General features: G+C 55.6%; 2 protein-coding genes and 1 long non-coding RNA gene across 4 annotated transcripts in view; all 3 read right to left on the bottom strand.

Annotated features, from left to right (window-relative positions):
• RAB11B (RAB11B, member RAS oncogene family) overlaps positions 1–21,061 on the bottom strand; it is a 29,117-nt gene continuing 8,056 nt past the window's right edge. Inside the window, exons 4-5 of one of the 2 annotated variants that reach the window (XM_057489722.1) lie at positions 8,695–8,775; positions 1–952 (exon numbers count right to left, since the gene is read on the bottom strand). In XM_057489722.1, coding sequence (XP_057345705.1) covers positions 807–952; positions 8,695–8,775 — 227 coding nt within the window. In that variant the 3' untranslated portion in view covers positions 1–806. Of the gene's footprint in view, positions 953–8,694; positions 8,776–19,830; positions 20,771–21,061 lie in introns of those variants that run through there. The other variant, XM_036890753.2, reaches the window with a different exon arrangement.
• Positions 8,791–11,758, bottom strand: LOC130680001 (uncharacterized). Its single transcript, XR_008992991.1, has 3 exons — positions 9,677–11,758; positions 9,275–9,561; positions 8,791–8,905 (listed from the first exon to the last, which is right to left on the bottom strand). It is a non-coding gene; the product is annotated as an uncharacterized LOC130680001 (long non-coding RNA).
• On the bottom strand, positions 12,469–18,982 carry MARCHF2 (membrane associated ring-CH-type finger 2). The gene is made up of 4 exons (XM_057489527.1): positions 18,959–18,982; positions 16,168–16,348; positions 12,610–12,836; positions 12,469–12,474 (listed from the first exon to the last, which is right to left on the bottom strand). The coding sequence occupies exons 1-4, from the start codon at positions 18,980–18,982 to the stop codon at positions 12,469–12,471; spliced, it is 438 nt and encodes a 145-aa protein (XP_057345510.1).

Here is a 21,061-nt window from a genome sequence, read left to right as displayed (position 1 = left end):
ACACGTTTCTGTACAGGAAGTCGGATTATGCATTTTAGTAACCGGCGAGAGAACAGGGGCATCAGGGCGACAGTGCAGGGTAAATAAGAGATCGAGAGCTGGGGTTTAGCGTAAATCTTACAAAGTGTATAAAGAATCTGTGTCTCTCTACTGTAACAAAAAACCAAAGGCTACAGGAGCAGTTGTATATACAAAAAAAACATGGAGATATTGCTTCACTTGCAAACAGGTTCCTGACCAGATGAGGGACAAGACAGAGGGCAGGGCGGGGGGTGGAGAGTGCGCCGCGTGCAGAAGGAGTGGGGAAGGAGGGCTCTTCTCCCCGCAGAAATCTACAGGCAGGAGCTGGAGCTGAATCCATTTGCTCCTCGGAGGTCGCAGGCTTGCGCCGGTGCTGGCTGTGCGTTGGGGGTGGGTGCCCGGCCAAAAGTGTCCACCTGCCGGGGCCGCGGAGCCGTGCTCTTTAGCCCGCAGCCTGCGGGAGGGCTGCGGGTAGGGAGTGGGGACCAGTGGGGCCAACCGACCAGACAGACAGGAGGCGATCGCGCGCTCCCTGGAGTCTGCAGCAGCAAACTGGAGGGGCCTGCTCTGTGCCCCATCCTCCTGGACCCTGGGCGGCCCTGCCTGTCCGCCGCTCTCCCCGCTGACGTGCACGCGGGGCTTCTAGCTCCCTGGCAGGACAGCAGGGTCCGCTCCACTCCGTTCTTCCTGGGCCCTGCCAAGCGGCTGGCCTGACAGGGAGCAGGGCCAGTCGCGGAGGGGCAGAGCACCTGGGCCTGGAGGGGCGCGCGGAGGGCAGGGCGCGCTCACAGGCTCTGGCAACACTGCAGCTTGCTGGGCCGCTGCGCATCGCTGGTGGGCGGCACACTGATGTCCACCACGTTGTTGCCGGGGGACTCGTCGTGGGCTGCGCGGTCGGCAATCTGCTTCTGTGACACGATGCGGTAGATCTCTGCAACCGGAAGGCAGGGGGTGAGCACACTGCGGACCCAAGGCTGAGTGGAAGCCTGCCTAAAGGCCCCCCATGCCCTGCGTCCCCCCATCCCCACAGGAGAACGGCCGGGGCTGGGGCTGGGCTCCTGGAGGCCCCCACTGCTCATCCAGCGCTGGTTGTGTACCCAGCAAGGGTGGGACACACATCTGATCACAACTGCACCCCTGCCCGGCCTCAGCCTAAGATCAGAGGCCCCTCCGAGGCCACCTGCCACCCCAGCGGGCTGTTCTCTGCCGCAGCCATGGCAGGGCCCACCTGCGAGAGCTGGGTCAATGGGGTCTCTGGGTCCTGAGTCCCAGCAGGGGCGGGATCTGGGCTGCCTCCCATGGCGCATGCCCTGTCTGTCCTGTCCAGACTGGCATGTTTAAGGAATGAGTTTAGTGGCTGCTTTCCCTCCCGGTGGCTTGTGCCCTCCCCGCCCACCCGCAGTGGGCCGGCTGTTAGGCGGAAGGCATCAGGGGAAGGGGTGAGCCTGCTGGACAAGCTCAGGCCTCCCCAAATGAGGCGAAGAGACCAACAGGTTCCGGTCCGCCCACATTCCAGAGCCTAATCACATAACCCTCCCAACTAGAGCCCTTCCCCCAAGCTAAAGGATTAGTGGTGACCTTCCAGTACCCGGCCAAAGGCCAATGAGAGACCCCCACGTACCCTAGAGGAGCCAATCCTCGCGCCAATGTACACCTTTGCCCTCCCCTATACCCCAGTCCCCCTGCCTTCAAACTCTGCGTCGATTCCCAAGTTATATCCCCCACTGCCAAGGTCGCCCTATCCGTCCCCTCTTTTAAACCCGCCATCTTACTCACCACGGCTGGCGCCCAAATGGTCTAGCCCTCCTGTAACCCACTCTAAGTCGCAGCGGTCTCAAACTCACCTGATGGCTCCTCTGAGGGAGGTAGGGGGAGCTGAAGGGGTAATGCAAGTTCATGTCCCTTTTTCTCTGGCAGATTTGTCCCAAGTACAACAGCGATTGGGGTCCTTTTCCTCCAACCCTGTAATGTTCGCTAAGCAGTTTAAATACCTCACTCGAGCCTACAAGCTCACCTGGCATGATGTGCATATAGTCCTCCAATCCACTCTAACCCCGGAGGAATATGACCGTGTCACACCAGCAGCACAGCACTGTGCCAATGAGGCCCTTGCCACAGATGAACGGGAACCTATGGGCAGGGAAGCTGTTCCTCTACAGAAACCCATGTGGGATTATAATACTCCAGAGGGTGAGGCGTGCCGGGACCACATGATCCGCTACTTATCGGTAGGTATGAACTCAACTGCCCAAAAGGCTATCAATTATGATAAGCTTAGAGAAATTACCCAGAAGCCTGATGAGAACCCGTCAGAATTCCTCAAGTGCCTAAAAGAAACTCTAGGAGCTTTTACTAAGATTGACCCGGCCTCAGCATTAGGGTCCTCTCTCCTGGCCATGCATTTTATAACTCAGTCAGCTCCCGACATCAGGAGCAAGCTTAAAAAGGCTGAGGATGGCCCCCAGACCCCTCTAGGAGACCTGGTAGATATGGCATTTAAAGTTTTTCATGCCCAAGAGGACGAGAGCAAGAGGAGGTCAGCTGCCCGAATGGCAGAACAGACCCGCACCATCACAGCTGCTCTGCGGCCGGCTCGTGGAAATCGTCGGGGTGTCCCTGAAGATCGACTTGAACCTCCAGGCCCTTGCTTTCGGTGCGGCGAAGAAGGGCACTGGGCACGGAAGTGCCCCAACCAACCACGCAGACCGACCAGACTGTGCCCCAGCTGTGGTAAGCGAGGTCATTGGAAAGTAGACTGTGCACTCGGGGGTGGTCCGCCTCTGGCGGCAGAGCCCCATAGGGGGCGGACGCCCTCAAAGGACTACCCTTCAGACCTGCTGGGCATCCTCAAAGACTGAAGACGCCTGGACTCGGACACCCTGATCACCCTTGCAGAGCCCAGGGCCAAGCTGTGGGTAGCGGGTAAGTCCATCTCCTTCTTGGTGGACACGGGGGCTATCTACTCTGTTCTCCCCGCCTTTAAAGGGCCTTTAAACCCTGCCAAGGTCTCTGTAGTTGGGGTCATGGGAACCCTCTCCAAGCCTTTAGAGACGGGCCCGGTGGCCTGCACCTTCCAAGGCATCCTGTTTACCCATTCCTTTCCAGTCATGCCTTCCTGTCCTACCCCTTTGTTAGGATGGGATTTGCTCTATAAGTTAAGAGCCTCTATTTCCCTCCCACCTTTTAAATTCTTACAGAACACCAGAAACTCCCTCATTGCTTTGGTCTGCAAATGAGAGTTAGACGACGGTAACCTGAGTCTCCCGACTCCCTGGACTGCTGTCAATCCAGTCGTGTGGGACATCTCCATCCCTGTGGTGGCAACCCACCCCACCCCAGTTTTAATACGCCTTAAAGACCCATCTCCCTTCCCTTCTCGGCCTCAATTTCCTATTTCTCAGGCTCACTGAAGGGGACTACAGCCTATTGTTAATCGTCTACTCCCGCAGGGACTTTTAGTACCGACTAACTCTCCATGCAATACTCCCATCTTGCCGGTAAAAAAGCCTTCTGGAGCATATTGCCTCGTTCAGGACCTCCGAATAATTAACGAGGCTGTTATTCCCTTACACCCAGTGGTGCCTAACCCATATACTCTTCTGTCTCAGGTCCCTTCTGGTACCTCTCATTTTACTGTACTGGATCTTAAAGATGCCTTTTTCACTATACCTCTCCACTCAGACTCGCAGCCGCTATTTGCCTTTACATGGGAAGACCCTGACACCTGTCGGTCTAGACAATTAACCTGGACAGTTCTACCTCAAGGTTTTAGAGATAGCCCCCGTCTTTTTGGACAGGCCCTGGCAGAGGACCTCTCACGACATTCAATGGGTGAGAGTCCTCTCCTCCAATACGTGGATGATCTTTCACTTTGCAGCCCCTCAAAGGAGGCCTCGGTCCTGGACACCACATCCCTTCTTAATTTCCTGGCAGACATGGGGTACAGGGTATCCCTGGCCAAAGCACAGCTGTCTCTACCCTAGGTTACATACCTCGGGCTAGCTCTAACTCCCACCACTAGAGCCCTGACAGCGGACTGAGAGGCTGCGATTAAAGCTCTCCTGCCACCTACTTCAGGAGCCGAGATACTATCCTTCCTAGGATTAGTAAGGTTTTTCAGACACTGAGTGCCTAACTGTGCCCTTCTGGCCAGATCGCTTTATGCGGCTGCCACGGAGACTCCTACTGGGCTGCTAACTTCACCCGCTGAGGTAGCTTCTGCTTTCAATCAATTGTGAGATGCGTTGCTCTCACCGCTCCCCACCGACCGTTGATGCTCCCTGACTTAACTAAGCCCTTTACCCTATATACAGCAGAGAGGGCAGGGGTGGCCACCGGAGTGCTGGTACAGCCAGTGGGGCCGGGGTGCTGTCCCGTTGCCTTTCTCTCCAAACAGTTAGATACCACTGCCAGAGGGTGGCAACCTTGCCTCCGAGCCCTGGCAGCTGCGGGAAGTCTGGCCCGGGAAGCCCTGAAACTAACCCCCCAACAGCCCATTACTGTGTATTCCCCACACCAGTTACAGGATCTTCTGAGTCATAAATCCCTGGCCTCCTCGAGTCCTTCAAGAGCACAAGAATTCCATCTTCTATTCATTGAGCACCCACAGGTAACCCTACAAGTCTCTCCACCCCTTAACCTAGCCTCCTTGCTTCCCATCAGCGATCAGGCAGATCAGCCCACTCATTCCTGTGTAGAAGTTGTAGGGGCTCTTAGGAAACCTAGAGAAGGCCTACAGGACGTGCCCCTTGAAGACCCTGACTTGACCTTTTTTGTGGATGGAAGCTCGGTGAAGGGGAGTGATGGGGTGCGGAGGGCAGCCTATGCGGTGGTGACTCTGTCACAGGTGATAGAAGCAAACCTACTCCCATCTGGGACCACCTCCCAGAAAGCCGAATTAGGGGCTCTTCCCCGGGCGTTACAGCTGGCAGCCGGGAAGAGGGCCACAATTTATACTGACTCTAAATATGCCTTCCTGATTACACACACTCATGCTGCGATTTGGAAAGAAAGGGGCTTCCTTACCACTAAGGGAACCCCAGTTATCAATGGTAGGGCTATTAGCCGCCTGCTACAGGCCCTACAAGACCCCAAAGAAGTGGCCATCGTGCATTGTAAGGGACATCAGACTAGAAAAGATCCAGTAACCAGAGGTAATGCGTTGGCAGATGCCACGGCCCAAAAATTAACATCCGAGTCTGGGCAACCCTCTGTGCTGTTTCTTTCCCCCTCACTATTGCCCCAATACCCCGTTGACGAACGACGACTACTTCTACATCAAGGGGGGACATTGGGAGATCAGGGATGGATATATCTCGGGGGACGAATTGCCCTCCCCCAAGCCCAAGGCAGGGATGTCATATCCAAAATTCATCGGTTTCTACACATTGGGCCGGAAGCCATGCACCGGTTTCTCTCCCCCATATTTGCCCCCTATGGTCTCTGCAAGGTCATAGATGAGGTGCACCGAGGCTGTACCACTTGTCATCACGTCTCATCTCAAGGTGCTCTGAAGACCCGGATGGCCCTCCACCAGATGCGAGGAACCATCCCCAGACAGGACTGGCAGGTCGATTGCACCCACATGCCTAAGCATAAAAAGCTCCGGTATTTACTAGTTTTGGTTGATACCTTTTCAGGATGGATTGAAGCCTTCCCCACCAGCCAAGAGACAGCTTCGGTGGTGGCACAGACATTGGTAGCGCGTATCATCCCCCGCTTTGGCCTGCCTGCCTCGCTACAGTTGGACAACGGGCCTGCTTTCGTCTCTCGGGTCACCCAGCTAACAGCCGAGGCTCTCAACATCACCTGGAACCTCCATGTACCCTACCACCCCCAATCGTCAGGTAAGGTCGAAAGGGCTAACGGTCTCCTAAAAGACCAACTAACTAAGCTGTCTCTGGAGGTAAAGCTCTCGTGGCCCGATCTTCTTCCCATCGCTCTCGCTCGGCTGCGTGCTGCCCCCCAGGGACCGGCTGGACTAAGCGCATTTGAGCTTATGTATGGCAGGCCCTTCTTACTAAACACAGGCCTGCCCACTACCTCTCCTCCTTTGGCCTCCTACCTTCCTTCCTTTACACTGTTGAGGCATCTTCTTAGGGAACACACAGACCAGCTCCTACCCCAACCTACATCATCCAGCAACCAAGGAGACGTAGCAATCCTTCAGCCAGGAGACGAAGTGCTCCTAAGAGAACTCCAGCCAAAACCTCTCCAACCCCGCTGGACAGGGCCTTATACAGTAATCCTCACTACGCCCTCAGCAGCCAAACTACACGGGCACTCCTCCTGGTATCACCTTTCTAGGCTCAAATGGGTACCCAGACATGATGAGTGGGTGTCTTGTGAGGTGGGTCCTCTTAAGCTGTGGGTTAGTCGTGTCAAGTACAGCCAAATAGATGACCCTAAAGTCTCCAGGCAGAGCTATTCGGCATGGAAATTCAGGCTTAACCTAACCCTTCCTCATGGAACTGAGGCCCGAGAAGTAGGGACCCAAAACTGCCTGTGTGCGGGTTGTCAGGCACCAGTTCAAATACCGATATACACAGACATCTTAAATACCTTCTCAAACCCAACGCTATGCTTCCCTTACGACCAGACCTCTAGTGTATGTACATTCCAGTCCGACATGTATGGAGGATGCCATCCTGAAGCAAACAAATGTAAAGTCCATGCAGTAAAAGACACGACAAGGGGAACCAATGACAAAATGTTTACCAAGATACAAAATAGGCTATACATTACCGTTAGTGACCCATGGGACCAACGCTGGGAAAAAGGAGTACAGGGCAAGCTGTACGAAAGCGGTCAAGCCTTTCCACAGGGCACGATCGACATCAAAAGAGAGTGGACCACTGTAAAGACCACTCTCACGAAAGTCTTAAACACCCAGGCACGGGTATCAGGTAATATTTTAAAAACCGAACAAGCACTAAAACAGAGGATTCAGTTGGGCCCCTACCCCCACTCTCTACGACCAGCAGGAACACAACTTTCCTGGGCCAGAGTCATTAGAGAAACCGTGCAGTTTCTTAATGCTTCACATATCCTCAGCAATGTGTCTAATTGTTTCCTTTGCGCCTCCCTCCAACGCCCCCCGGTGGCTGCAGTTCCCATTAGTTTTTTCCAGGCTCAACCAGTAAACTCTGAAAAAGACTGCGGCCTCCCTTTAAACGAGGTACCGATGTGGAAAACAAGCCTTGAGCCCAAAGCTCGGCATAAGTCCAGGGCCACCAGAAAACGGCGCGAAGAGCCATCGTCCCCGCTAACCTGCTACCTGACCCAGCGTTCCACTATCTCAGAATGGCCAATGGGAAGCCAATGCGGACGACCGGTGACTGTAGACACTCCAATCTCCCTTCAAGGAGGTGGATTTTTCTGGTGCAACAACACGCTTACCCAATGCATCAACAGCACCACGGTAGGACCCTGCTTTTCAGTAATGCTGGTGCCCCAACTAACTTTGTACAGCAAACCTGAAGTAAGACAGGCACTAGACGAATGGTCTATATCTCAAAACACTAGACAGAAGAGGGCGGTTTCTCTACCGGTGCTGGTGGGAGTGATTCTAGTTACTGCGGTGGCCGCGGCCGCCACAGGGGCAGGAGCGTTAGGCCATAGCTTAGTGAGCTCTCAGGGTCTAGCAAGTCAACTGGCAGCATTAGACAAGAGTGAGCCTAACCTTGGGAGAAACCTCAACCTCCCTTATTTCCCTCCAGCGACAACTTACTTCCCTTGCCCAGGTCACCCTTCAAAATCAGCGGGCCTTAGATCTGCTTACTGCAGAAAAGGGCAGAACCTGTATTTTCTTGCAGGAAGAATGCTGCTACTCTATCAATGAGTCTGGGGTCGTAGAGCAAAGCATAAAAAAACTGCAAGAATTACAAAAAGACCTCCACAAAACACGAGTACCTGAAGGCGGCCCTTATGGGTGGCTTCAGTCTCCCATAATGGCCTGGCTAATGCCTCTTCTAGGCCCCTTAATAACAGTTTGTGGTTTACTCTTAATCGCCCTGTGTGTTTTCAAGTTCCTCCAACAGGACATAGCAGAAATTTCACACATAAAAGTTAATCAACTGTTGCTGGCGAGTACTTGCCCCTCCCGACTGAGCCTCTGGCCATCAACCAGCCTTAAACCCCCGCCCCCTCCTCCCCCGACGCCCCTTGTCAGCCGGAAGTAGCCAGATCGAGTAGTCACCCATTATGACCAAAAGCCTGGAATGTTAGGCGGAAGGCATCAGGGGAAGGGGTGAGCCTGATGGACAAGCTCAGGCCTCCCCAAATGAGGCGAAGAGACCAACAGGTTCCGGTCCGCCCACATTCCAGAGCCTAATCACATAACCCTCCCAACTAGAGCCCTTTCCCCAAGCTAAAGGATTAGTGGTGACCTTCCAGTACCCGGCCAAAGGCCAATGAGAGACCCCCACGTACCCTAGAGGAGCCAATCCTCGCGCCAATGTACACCTTTGCCCTCCCTCCCCCTGCCTTCTTTAAAAACTTGCTGCCTGCCCTGTTGGGTGTGACTTCCCTGGCCTGTAATTTCCAGACTGGTGGAATATCACCCGGGGATTGCGTTCAAATAAACTGCCGGGCCCTTTGTTGCCTCTCTTCGCCTGCTTACTTCGGTCGGAATTTATTGGAATTTATCTTACACCGGCCAGGTCCTGGGATCACCTGTGAGGATGTTCTTGAAAGCTTCCTCTACGTTGATGTAGTCCAAGGCTGAGGTCTCAATGAATGACAAGTTGTTCTTTTCTGGAACAAAGGGGCCCATGCAGATGGGTGGTCAACCCCCACCACTTCCTAGAGCTGTGGGACCTTAAAGGCTTCCCTGCTCAGGGCCTCCATCTTCTCATCTGTAAAATGGAGGTGATGGCCATTTCTCCTGCAAAGGACTGTAGTGAGAGCCAGAGGGGATGCCTTTGAAGGCTCAGAACCGGGGCACACCGCCCCCCCCAGAGATGTGACATCAGGTAGCAGTGAGTGTGAAGGGCCCGGCGTGGTATCTGCCTCATGGTGGATGCAAAGTAAATGGAAGCTGTCCTTCTGGTGTATATTTATTTTAAACCATTTATTATATAACCCAGCTCTCTGCTCTTCACTGGAAAACAAAGATTTTGCTTCTTTGGGGGTGTTTCGAACAGATCCCTCAAAACCAGCCAAGGGCTTTTCTTTTTTTTTTAACCTCTATGTGGTCCCTGACTCCAGGGGTGTCCCGGGTCCCTCACTTTGAGGCCTCAGTTCATACATGTACCTGACAAGTCCATTTTGTCCGGAAAGGGCGCCATTTATTCATTCGGGGTGGTGTGGCATTCGGAAGGGCAGAAGGCAATTCAGTTCGGAAGGTATATGCCCCAGGGGGCATCACCAGATGCCTCTGGCCCTGCCCGGCGGACCTTCACACAGGTATCTCCTCTGCCACCTTCTTCCGGAGTCTCCCAGCCAGCTGCGCGTGCTCCTTGGTTTTTGAATCTTTATATACACCGTCTGGTGGGTGTTCCTCCACTCCAAGAACAGCTTGCAATGGCAGCAGACCCTGTCCTGGGGACAGTGCAGAGGTGGGAGGGAGGGCCAGCCAACCGGCCTCCAACCCCACGGGAGGAAAACTGGGCCCCTGTGGCACCCATTTTAGCCCAAACCAGGACTGGGCACTTACTTCCAGGGGTGGAGAAAGCATCCAGGCATTTCTCCCACAGGCTGTACACATACCCCCGCTTTCCCTCCCCTCCCAGGCAGGCTCCCCACGCATGCAGGCCCTGCAAAATGAAGCAGAGCGCCCTGTGCCTCCCACACGTGGGAGTGGAGCAGGTGGCCTCTTGCAAGGGATTAAAATGTCAATGGGGCACATAACTCCCCCAGCCTGGAAGCCAGCAAGATGCCCCTCAGTAGATGACAGGGTAAATAAACTGCCCTGCATCCAGACAATGGGGAGCTGGCACTAAAAGGAAATGAGCTCTCAAGCCATGAAAAGACAAGAAGGAACCTTAAATGCCTATTACTCAGTGAAAGGAACCACTTTGAGAGGTCTACCCACTGTAGAATTCCAACTCCAGGACATCCTGGGGAAGGCAAGACTATGGGCACAGTAAAAGGATCAGTGGCTGCCGGGGCCTCGGGGAGGGAGAGAGAATAGGTGGAGCTCGCTGGATGTTTAGGGCAGTGGAACTACTCCGTGTGACCCCATAATGGTGGCTGGGTGTCACACAGTCTGTCCAAGCCCACAAACAGGGCACCACCAAGAGGGGACCCTAATGTCAACTACGGCTCATGGCGATGATGCCACATCAGTGCAGGCTCACCGATGGTGACAAACACGCCACTCTGCCACACTGATGGGGGAGGGCCTAGGGGAACCCTGCCCTTCCTGCTCGATTTCTGCTGTGAACCCACAACTGCTCGAATAAGGATGTTTTTTAATCAGTGTCATACTCTTTGACCAAGCAAATGCCAAGAAGCATTTGCACAGGTGGTGCCCAGAGCACTGGTCATAACAGCCAAAAAAGGCAGGCAAGCAGAACACCCACACTGGACAGAATCCCAGCATCCGTCAAAAGCGATTAGTCAGGTAAACTCAGTGCACGCACACGGCTGCTGGGTGACTGCCTTCCTCTGTAAAGGCCATTAGCAAAGCGGAGCCCGGCAGAGCGCAGAGCAGCCCTCTGGCTGCACTCTATTTGCATCAGAAAATGTTTATAAGCTGGAAGATGCAACAACAAAAAAATACTGCTTGGGGGCAGGTGGGCGCCCCCATAGCTGGACAACAGTGGCGATACCTGAGGGGTGAGACTTTGGGGCACCATTTCTCTCTGATGGAGGGCTCAGATGCCTGCCAGGAGCTGGACCAAGAGCCCCCAGCCCAGCAGCAGTCTCTGCAGTCCCAGCGGCTTCTGTCTCTGCCTGTTCTTCACCCTCTCCCCACTCCCCTGCTCCAGCTGCTTTCGGGGGCTCATGGGTGGCGGGGCCTGCCCTCAGCACTGGTGACCGGGTGCCCATGTCTGCTCAGAGCAGAGGCTCACACCCGCCTGAGGGCTGCCCTGGCGCCCTCAGTCAGGCTTGGGACCTGGAGCTCCAGGAGCCGCCAGGAATTGCTCCCACCCCACCCAGGGCAGTCAGCAGAGGCAGGCAGGGAGCGCCCCCGGGCCACCACCTAAGCCCCCAGCCTGACTGCCAGGAGCCAGAGCCGGCCAGTGCCTGCTGTCTGGCTGGCAGCCACTCACCAGTGCGGAGGATGCAGAGGGTGAAGAGGGCGATGGTGAGGGCGATGACGGCCACGGCCAACAGCCAGCGGAGCAGCCGCAGGTGGTCCTGGGCCCCACTCAGGCACAGCCAGGCCAAGGTGGCGGCCAGCAGCCAGCTCAACAGGATGCCCAGTGTTTGACAGCACAGGGTCTGCTTCTCCCTGAGACGCCCCAGGTTCTTCAGCCACTGTGGGGACAGGGGCAAGGGGCTGCTGAGGGGACCCTGCCTGCCTGCCTGGGCCCGGGGCGGACGTCCAGGCCCTGAAGACCCTCTGCAATGTGGGTCAGCAGCAGTGGCCGGCAGGACCGGCCTTTGTCCTCTCCTTCCTGCAAATGCCTGTTGAGCCTGTGATGAGCCAGGCCTGCCAGGGGCCCCCATTTTACAGATGGGGCCACTGAGGACACAGAGGGGCTGCCTCAACTGTGTGAACTTACACACAGCGAGGCCCCCACAAAGCCAGGGCTGGAACCCAGAAGTCTTGCCCCAGGGCCCAAGGGTCCTTAGGACAGGGAAGGGCTTCACTCATAAAACTCAGGCGAGGGAACACAAAGGGTGCCAGCGCCCCCCGAGCTCCCATGCTAGTGGGGGGTGCTACGACAGGGGGTGATGGTCAGGGCGGGCATGGTCTTGAGGAGGAGGCGGCAGAGAGGAAGACCAAGTGAGCAGGTGGACCCACGTCAGGAGGGGAGGGGAGGGAGGCAGGGAGCGTGCTCGCTCCGGGGCAGGGGGGGAGGGCGGGGCCTGGACCATCAGCACAGGAGGCCCGTGTGGCTGGAGCCGCAGGCAGGAGGGTCCCTCTCAGCCTCCTGTTCTCCTAAGAGCCCAGTTCCCAGGCTGGCCAAGGGCATTTCCGGGAGCCTCACCACAGCCTAGGGACCTTACCCTGCAGCTCAGCTGCCCCCTGCCAACGAGGGGAGGGAGGAGGCAGGCTGTGCCCACCGGGTGCTGCCCACATACCACGTAGTGGCCCAGTGGCTGCTTCCACCCCCTCCGGGGCCACGCTTCTCCTTTCACTTGCGCCACCCCAGCCACCCAGGCTGCCTCCACAGCACCACGCCTGTCTGGCCTCGCAGCCTCTGCACTTGCTGTGCCCTCTGCCAGGACTGCCCTTCCCCAGGTGGTAGGGCGGCCGTCCCGGCTCACCAAGGGACCAAAACAGGGAGGGGTACAGGGCCTGTCGGGTCTGGGACCTCAGGCCCAGGAGAGGCTCTATCCCTAGGGAGGAGGGAGGTCCGCCCCGCAGAGAAGCTGCTTCCCCAGCCCCCCGGGACCCTCCAGGGCGGTCCCCTCCCCAGCCCCAGGCCTGCCTTCCTCCCTTCTGCCCACTCCCCCCTCAGCTCGCAAGGGTACCTCTGTGAGGGACCCGGGCCATTTCTCCTGGAAATTCTGTGGATGGTCATCGTCTGGTTTCACGTGTGCCACGCCCTGGGGTGGTTGTGCAGTGGCCTGCGCGACCTTGGAGAGGGCGGGGCTGCTGGAGCAGTCACACATGCTGCGGGGGAGGTGGTAGCAGTCCTGCATTCGTGGCCGCAAGACGCCCTGTGTCCTCAGGGCCCGAGGCCCATGGTCCCAGGAGCCTGAGGAGAGGCGAGTGGGGAGGTTGAGGGGCACCAAGAAGGGCTTGAATCCAGCTCTTTGAGCCTCAGTTGCCCGATCTGCATGACAGGACTGGTAGAGGGCTGTGAGGGTTCCGCTCAGCCCAGACCTGGCACACAGCAGAGGCCTGCCGGGTTACATTCTAACTCCCCTAAGCAACGCCAGCCAGGTCCAGGCTTCAAAACTCACAGGCCACCAGCCCCCCATCACCTTTCGAGATGCAGCAATGGTACCTAACAGCTGCTGTGTGGCAGGCCCTGTGCTTGGGTCAGGGGTCAGGGTCATGCCTGCCAGCCCTGCAGAGAACTCACCCTCCACTGACTGGACTCCTGGGGCTTGGCTCAGGGCACCAAGCCTGCCCTTCCTGGGTCAGAAGTGAGCTGGAAACATGGCCCGACAGACCAGGACGGGGAGTCACCCTGAGCCTCTGGTTCACGGCCCTCAAGGAAGTGGCCCAGGCTGGGGAAGACCTTGGCGCCTTGCCCTCCCCCGACCAGCTGCCCTAAGATGTGCCTGTGTCCCCAAAGACAGGCAGAGGAAGACAGAGGGAGCCTTTGGCAGCACCCTCAAGTCTGCTCTCGGAGGGTGACTTAGGCAGTTCTGCCCCCAGCCCCAGGGTCTCACCAGCTAGAAGGAACTCTTGGCCACCTACTCTTCCATCCCAGAACCAGCCAGCAAGACACATGTGATTGCCTCTGAAAATTTCACAAAAGTAACAGGGGCCTCACCAAATGCCCCCGCAAAGCCGACACAGGAGCCTCTGGCCCCAACTTATTTCATGCTCAAGCCCTTATCTCCGGGAGCTAGAGTCCAGAGGCCCCAGAAACACTCAGCAAGGTACCCCCAGCCCCCAGGCAGCTTCTACCAACCCCTATCAGTCAAAATTTGAGCCCCAAGGAGAGAAGGGAGGGTAGGAGCAGCAGAAGTCATTGACTAACTTTTGCACCAGGCCCCTCTGCTGATGGATCACCGCCCTTGCATAGCTCAGCCAGAAGCCCTCCCGGCCCAACGTGCCCTTCTGAGCCTCTGTGGGCCAGATAAGCCCATATCAGCCCAGAGGCAGGAGTTGCTGGGAGGAAGGCTGTGTGACCAAGATAACATCAAAGGGGCAGTGGCAGGGCCTGCCATGGTGTGTGTGCTGCTGTTCCTCCTGAGACCCAGAACTTCCAGCTCAGAGGTCACCAGGGAAGCCGCTGGGCCATCCATGGGAATTCATACAGAGGGGAACCCATTCCTCCTGCCCCTCCAAGGAGCAACTTAACATTTTTGCAAGTGCCTGGACATTACAAGAATCATCATTGATCCTGTATATCTATCAGGGCTAAAAAAAAAACACTGGTAAATCTGCTAACACAAGACCCTACAAATTGCCAAAATACTAAGAGCAGCTACTGGCCATTAAATGCCAACCGAATGCCAGGGACTGCGCTACATTCCCTAAACTATAAACAGTTTCATAAGTGTTCCCTTCAAAGCCACCTCCCCGCCGGGGCCTTCTCTGACCACCCGGCCGAAGGGCCACTGTGTCCATGCTGTCACCCTCCCAGAATGTGTCCCTCTCTGCAGTGCTCTGACTTCTTCATTTGCTTGTGTGACCAAGTCTGTCTCGCGCTCTTCAGTGAGCTCCACATAGGAGGGCAGGGGTGGACCTGCTCTCTGCCATCCCCAGAGCCTGGCCCTGTGTCTGGCACAGAGTTATCGTATTCACTTCTGAGCGCCTGCTCTGTATACGAGCAGGGTGGGAGAACCAGGTCTTTTGACCCCCCAGAACCTGGTCTGCCGGTGCCCATAGCAGGAATCAAATACATTCAGAGGCTAGAGGTCCATGCGAACCACAGAGGCCTGGGCTTAGAAGAGGCCAAACTCAAGTCTGGATGCAAGGATAGGGTGATTGCCGGCTGGTCTGGGCTCCGGGACTGCTGGGATGGGAGTGCGCCAAGGCCTCAGGCAGACTTGGCTCAATGCCCAGCAGATGGATTTCACTGAGTCTTCACAACAAACATGTGACACAAAGCCAATCATTACCCTCATTTGACAGGTGAAGGGACTGAGACTTGGAGAGAGGCAGCTACTCGCCCAAGGTCACACAGCTCAGAAAGGACAATACTAGGGTTTCAACTTAGTCCAGTGAGTGCGTCTGGGACTCAAGAAATCTGGCTTCTTTTAAGCTCTGACTCGTTCACTGATGCTGTGTGTCCTCGGACAAGTCACTTTGCCTCTCTGGGCCTCCTCCTTCTCCTTTGTCAAATAAGTTGACAGCTGGTGGGCTTCCCGAGAAGGCGCCCCCAGGTGCAGTTCCTCCAGCAAAGCTTGCCCTTGACTAGGACCCTCTGGAGTGGTGCTGGAGCCCCACAGCCTGAATTGATCTTCCTTTTCCTGAGGGCAGGAAACAGTGGGAAGAGGAGTCAGAGGGCCCTAATCCCCGCCGTGTCACCTCCGGCAAGCTGCCTCACCCTCTGAGCCTGGGCTTTCTCATCTGTAAAATGGGGGTCACGATGCTATCCAGCTCACATATCCATACACAGCCAGAAGTCGATAATTATCAGCTCTTATTCTAACAACCATCATCGGCTTACAGAGCTGTTGGGTTTGATGAGACAAGGTACAGTGGGTGCCTGGCACACAGTAAGTGCTCAATAAATGCTGTTACTATTTTTTAGGATAAATGCAGAACTTGTGAAAAGCATCCACTTCCCTTCCCCCACCAGAGAGGCTCCTGTATACCCTTCAGTATTTGCACAGCCCTGCACAGGAGGCCAGGTTCCAATCCTGGCTCTGCTCTTATTTGCTGTGTGGCCCCGGACAAAAGACGACCTTTCTGAGCCTTGATTTCCTCACCTGTATAACAGGGAACCTAGGGGACTAAATGAGTTCATCCTATAAATTCTGGCTGCCCTGTTTGCGCCCCCACTAACAGCCAGGCACTCCGTTAAGCAAGTCCCTTGTACACAGCGCCTGGGTCGTTATAAAATGTACTATTTTCCAGGCTGAGCCCCGCGCAGGAGGCTGGGGAAGGACGCTGGCCACTTACTGGCCGCCTACTGTGCGCAGGACGCTCTGCTCGCCCGCTACCCCCTGAACCCTCCCAACAGTCCCGTTAGGTTGGCGCTGGGATGACCCGGTTTCACAGACGGGGAAACCAAGGCACGAGGAGGCACCCACTGGCGCCGGACCCGGGCATCTCCCGCCGCCCCCGATACGGGAATTACCACGGCTGAGGTCGAGGGTCCGAGCCCGGCCGTCCCGCGCGGGGCCAGGCTAGTGCCTCGAATCCGTTGCCGGCCCGCGAACTGCGCCCCCGGCCCCACCGACCTGTCGTGCCTATTTGACCCGCGGCTGGTCCAGGCAGCCGCGCGGGCACCTCCGCTCGTTCTGTCCCCGGTCGCCCGGCCGCGCCGATCAGCGCCTCGAGCTCCTCTTTGGTCAACGGTTGCAGCGGGTCGTTCACGACTTTCTCTGCTCCGCACTGACCAATCGGCGCGCACGTCCCGCCCTGGGAGGTGGGGCCGGAGGCGACGGGGACGTTCTCGGCCGCACAGGCTCAGCTGCGCCGCAGCATCCGGCCCCGCCCCCTCCGCTCCTCCCTCCGCCCCCAGCCCTGACCCCGCCCAACCCGGCAAGGGGCGCCAGCGGGGTTAGTGGCGCCACCTGCCGACTACCCGCTTTTGTGAATAAATAAAACCGTTACAGAATTCAAGGGTTTAGTGTTCAGGCCTCCCCGCGCTTCTCATCAATCCTGGGGAAAGGAGGACAGCCCGTAAAGTCACATTTACCAGAGCTGGAGAAGTTAGGAGGCTGTGGAAGAGCCTAAAGCCAACATCATTTATTCATGATTTATTTGTTCTTTCATGTATGCAATAGATGCATTTGCTAGATGTAATAGTCATCAGTAAGAGGGCCTTTCATGAGCCAGGCACTGAGCTCAGCGCTGGGGATTCAGTGTTGAGCAAGACAAATATTGCTGTCCTCCTGGAGCTCTATCTGGGGACAGAGACAGATGTGGAACAACCAATCATGTAATTAAATTGTTAACTGTAAAGGTGATCCATTGTGGCAAGTGAGGGGTTCATGTCTTGGAATTATTATTCGGAAAGTCTAAAAATATTTCCTTGAAGACAAAGCCATTGAATTGGCAGCTAAAGTAAAGATTAACTAGGAGGAAAGAGGGAAAAAGAATCTTAGGCACAGAGTTCAAGCACCCGCAAAGGCCTCAGAGGATGCAAAATTGCCTTAGCATTCGATTCCCTGCTGGCCCTGTCTTTGTTGAACATACAGATCAGCCCAATTCCCTGTTACATTGTTGTGTGTACCAGCTTATGAAAAGATAAATCACAACATTTTTTAAAAGGTTACCTATAGAGGGAAGAAGTAGGATGAAAGGGACAGAGATAGAAGCTAGACTCTTAAAAATATACCTTGTTTTATATATTTGACTTTGCAACCACGTGACTATTTTATGTAATTAAATGTGTAATTATAAAGCAACATTGAAAACATAAAGATAGCCTTAAAAACAAAAATAAAATGAACACATCTGTGAATCCAGTTGGTGACCCAACCAACAGAGATGAGTGAAAAGCCATGGGCAGTTAAAGGTGAACTTTATCTTATGTGAGTATCTCAGACTTTTGAAAAGCAAAAGGGAAGATACCATAAAGATGCCACCAGCAAAGCTCAGGCTGAAAACTATATACAACTGACTTATTTCTTAGAAAAAAAAGAGAGAGAGATAAAAGGAGAATCTATAGGTTAAGAGATCACATCAACCAGTTGTCAAGTGAATGGTGTTTAAATACTGATTGAAACAAGTTTTTAAAATTTAAGACAATCACTGGCTAGATATTTGGCAATATGAAGGAACCGCTCTTTTTTTTTAGGTGTGATAATGGTCCTGAGGTTATGTTACTGGAGTCTTTGTATTTTAGAGATACTGAAATATTTGCTGTTGGGGTACAACTGAGATCTGCGCATGGGAAGAGAATAGGGTGACCCCCATATGGAGGCTCTTTAGACTGTTGTGTGTTTAAAATTTTCCATGATACATTTTTAGATTTTTTGTTAATTTGAGGCATACATCTTCCCAGTTTTTTGTCTGGCATTCTCTCCATTTTTTAGGGCTTTCTGGCTCATAGTAGGCACTCCATGGGGTGAGGCCCCATAGCTTAGTGGTTATAAACACAGCTTTGGGGTTCGAACCTGCTTGCTTCTTACTAACCATGGGACCCTGGGCAAGTCACTTATTTGTTTCCCACCTAGAAAGTGACACTGGCTGATTCTGTTCATGTCCTAGGGTTGTAGTGGATACTAAGTATTATAATATGCAAAAGACTTGATTTTTTTTTTGTGGAATCATGTTCTTTTATGTGGCATAATCTACTTAGGTTAACACAGTTTCTCAAAAAATTAAACCCAGAATTACCATACAACCCAGCAATTCCACTTCTGGGTACATACCCCAAAGAATTGTAAGCAGGGACTTGACCAGGTATCTGTACAATCATGTTCACAGAGGTATTATTCAATAGAAACAACTCAAGTATCTATTGATAGATGGATGCATAAACAATGAGGTGCTTCCACACACTGAACATTAGAAGGAAGGACATTCTGACACCTGCTACAACATGGATGCACCTTGAGGACACGGTGCTGTGAAAAAAGCCAGATACAGGACAGATCCTATCTGATCCCACTCCTAGGAGGTCCCTAAAGGAGGCACAGCCATAGGGGGCAGAAAATGGACGGTGGGGTCCGGGGCCCGGGGAGGGGGTGGGGAGTGTTTCATGGGGACAGAACTTCCATTTGGGCAGATGGAAAGTTCTGGAGATGGGGGATGGGGATAGCTGCATGACATGTAAATATACTTAATGCAGCTGCGCTGTGCACTTTAATATGATTGAGATGGTGAATTTTGTATAATTTTACCATTAAAAAAAGAAAAGAACAGTGCCTGACACAGAGTGAGCATGCTGGGCTTATTAATCACTGCAATTAATTAAAATGGCATCAGTGGCCTGTGATCCTCAAAGGGACAGGGTCACGTCAGTGTAGGCCCTAGGCCTGGTCAGATCACAGAAGCTCCAGAAAGACCTGGTCTGATTGCCTGAAACCCTTCAGGGTGCCTCATGGCTTCACGTGGCCACCCTGAAGCCTCGGACCGCATTGCACCTTCTCTGTGCCTGCTCTGCTCAAAACAGGGCAGTCAGCGCCCAGGGCCTGTGTGAATGGTCCCTGGAGGGCGTGGCCCCCCGGATCCCTGTTCTCTCGAGGGTAGCCCTGGCCTGGATGCCCCCTTGGCCTGGAGCACGCACCTTGGCTCACTCCCACACCCCTCCGACCCACTCTGGAGGGGGCGTCGTGCTCCTCTGGAGGGACGTGTCTGAGAACAGCTGTGGGCACCCAGATCCCAGATGTGAGCGGTGCACACTGGGCCGCTTGGAGGAGAGATGCTGGACCCTGGGGAGAGGCAGAGGAACCCCAGGCCACCTGCCTCCTCTGTCACCAGCGTCCCCTCATTGGGGGACTGAAAGGCCAGCCTGGGATGGAGAGAGCTGGGCTGGGGCTGGCATCACCAACTTTCCCTGGGCAAGGCCCTCTTGCCAGGCCTTGCTGGGACCCAGCTGAAGAGGCGGCTGTGGGTAGTAGGTGGAAGCAATTCCTGGGGCTGGGAATAAGAGCAACAGACATAGCTCACCCATTCCCAGGGGTGCCCAAGGCTCCGGCGGCTGGCAGCCCTAGGCCCAGGCAGTGGGATACAGGCCCAGCACACGGCAGCTTGGAGAGGGCCCACCCGAGACTCACCCACCCCGGGATCCCCTGGTCAGCTCAGGGGGCCTGTGTGTTGTCCAGAGGCCAGACTCCCAGGCCTAGCCCCTAGGGGCTGAGCCAGGGTGGCGGCCGCAGGGCGTATGCAGCAGGAGCCCTGGCTCCAGAAGAGTCGCCCGGTGGAGAAAGAAGACAAAGGCGCAGCGCACGTTTCTGTACAGGAAGTCGGATTATGCATTTTAGTAACCGGCGAGAGAACAGGGGCATCAGGGCAATGGTGCAGGGCAAATAAGAGATCGAGAGCTGGGGTTTGGCGTAAATCTTACAAAGTGTATAAAGAATCTGTCTCTCTACAGTAACAAAAAACCAAAGGCTACAGGAGCAGTTGTATATACAAAACATGGAGATATTGCTTCACTTGCAAACAGGTTCCTGACCAGATGAGGGACAAGACAGAGGGCAGGGCGGGGGGTGGAGAGTGCGCCGCGTGCAGAAGGAGTGGGGAGGGAGGGCTCTTCTCCCCGCAGAAATCTACAGGCAGGAGCTGGAGCTGAATCCATTTGCTCCTCGGAGGTCGCAGGCTTGCGCCGGTGCTGGCTGTGCGTTGGGGGTGGGCGCCCGGCCAAAAGTGTCCACCTGCCGGGGCCGCGGAGCCGTGCTCTTTAGCCTGCAGCCCGCGGGAGGGCTGCGGGTAGGGAGTGGGGACCAGTGGGGCCAACCGACCAGGCAGAGAGGAGGCGATCGCGCGCTCCCTGGAGTCTGCAGCAGCAAACTGGAGGGGCCTGCTCTGTGCCCCATCCTCCTGGACCCTGGGCGGCCCTGCCTGTCCGCCGCTCTCCCCGCTGACGTGCACGCGGGGCTTCTAGCTCCCTGGCAGGACAGCAGGGTCCGCTCCACTCCGTTCTTCCTGGGCCCTGCCAAGCGGCTGGCCTGACAGGGAGCAGGGCCAGTCGCGGAGGGGCAGAGCACCTGGGCCTGGAGGGGCGCGCGGAGGGCAGGCGCGCTCACAGGCTCTGGCAACACTGCAGCTTGCTGGGCCGCTGCGCATCGCTGGTGGGCGGCACACTGATGTCCACCACGTTGTTGCCGGGGGACTCGTCGTGGGCTGCGCGGTCGGCAATCTGCTTCTGTGACACGATGCGGTAGATCTCTGCAACCAGAGGGCAGGGGGTGAGCACACTGCGGACCCAAGCTGAGTGGAAGCCCGCCTAAAGGCCCCCCATGCCCTGCGTGCCCCCATCCCCACAGGAGAACGGTCAGGGCTGGGGCTGGGCTCCTGGAGGTCCCCACTGCTCACCCACCGCTGGTTGTGTACCCAGCAAGGGTGGGACCCACATCTGATCACAACTGCACCCCTGCCCGGCCTCAGCCTAAGATCAGAGGCCCCTCCGAGGCCACCTGCCACCCCAGCGGGCTGTTCTCTGCCGCAGCCATGGCAGGG

Source organism: Manis pentadactyla, chromosome 12, assembly GCF_030020395.1.
Source record: "Manis pentadactyla isolate mManPen7 chromosome 12, mManPen7.hap1, whole genome shotgun sequence".
Taxonomy (NCBI): Eukaryota; Metazoa; Chordata; class Mammalia; order Pholidota; family Manidae; genus Manis; species Manis pentadactyla.
This window is presented reverse-complemented; position numbering and strand designations above follow the sequence as displayed.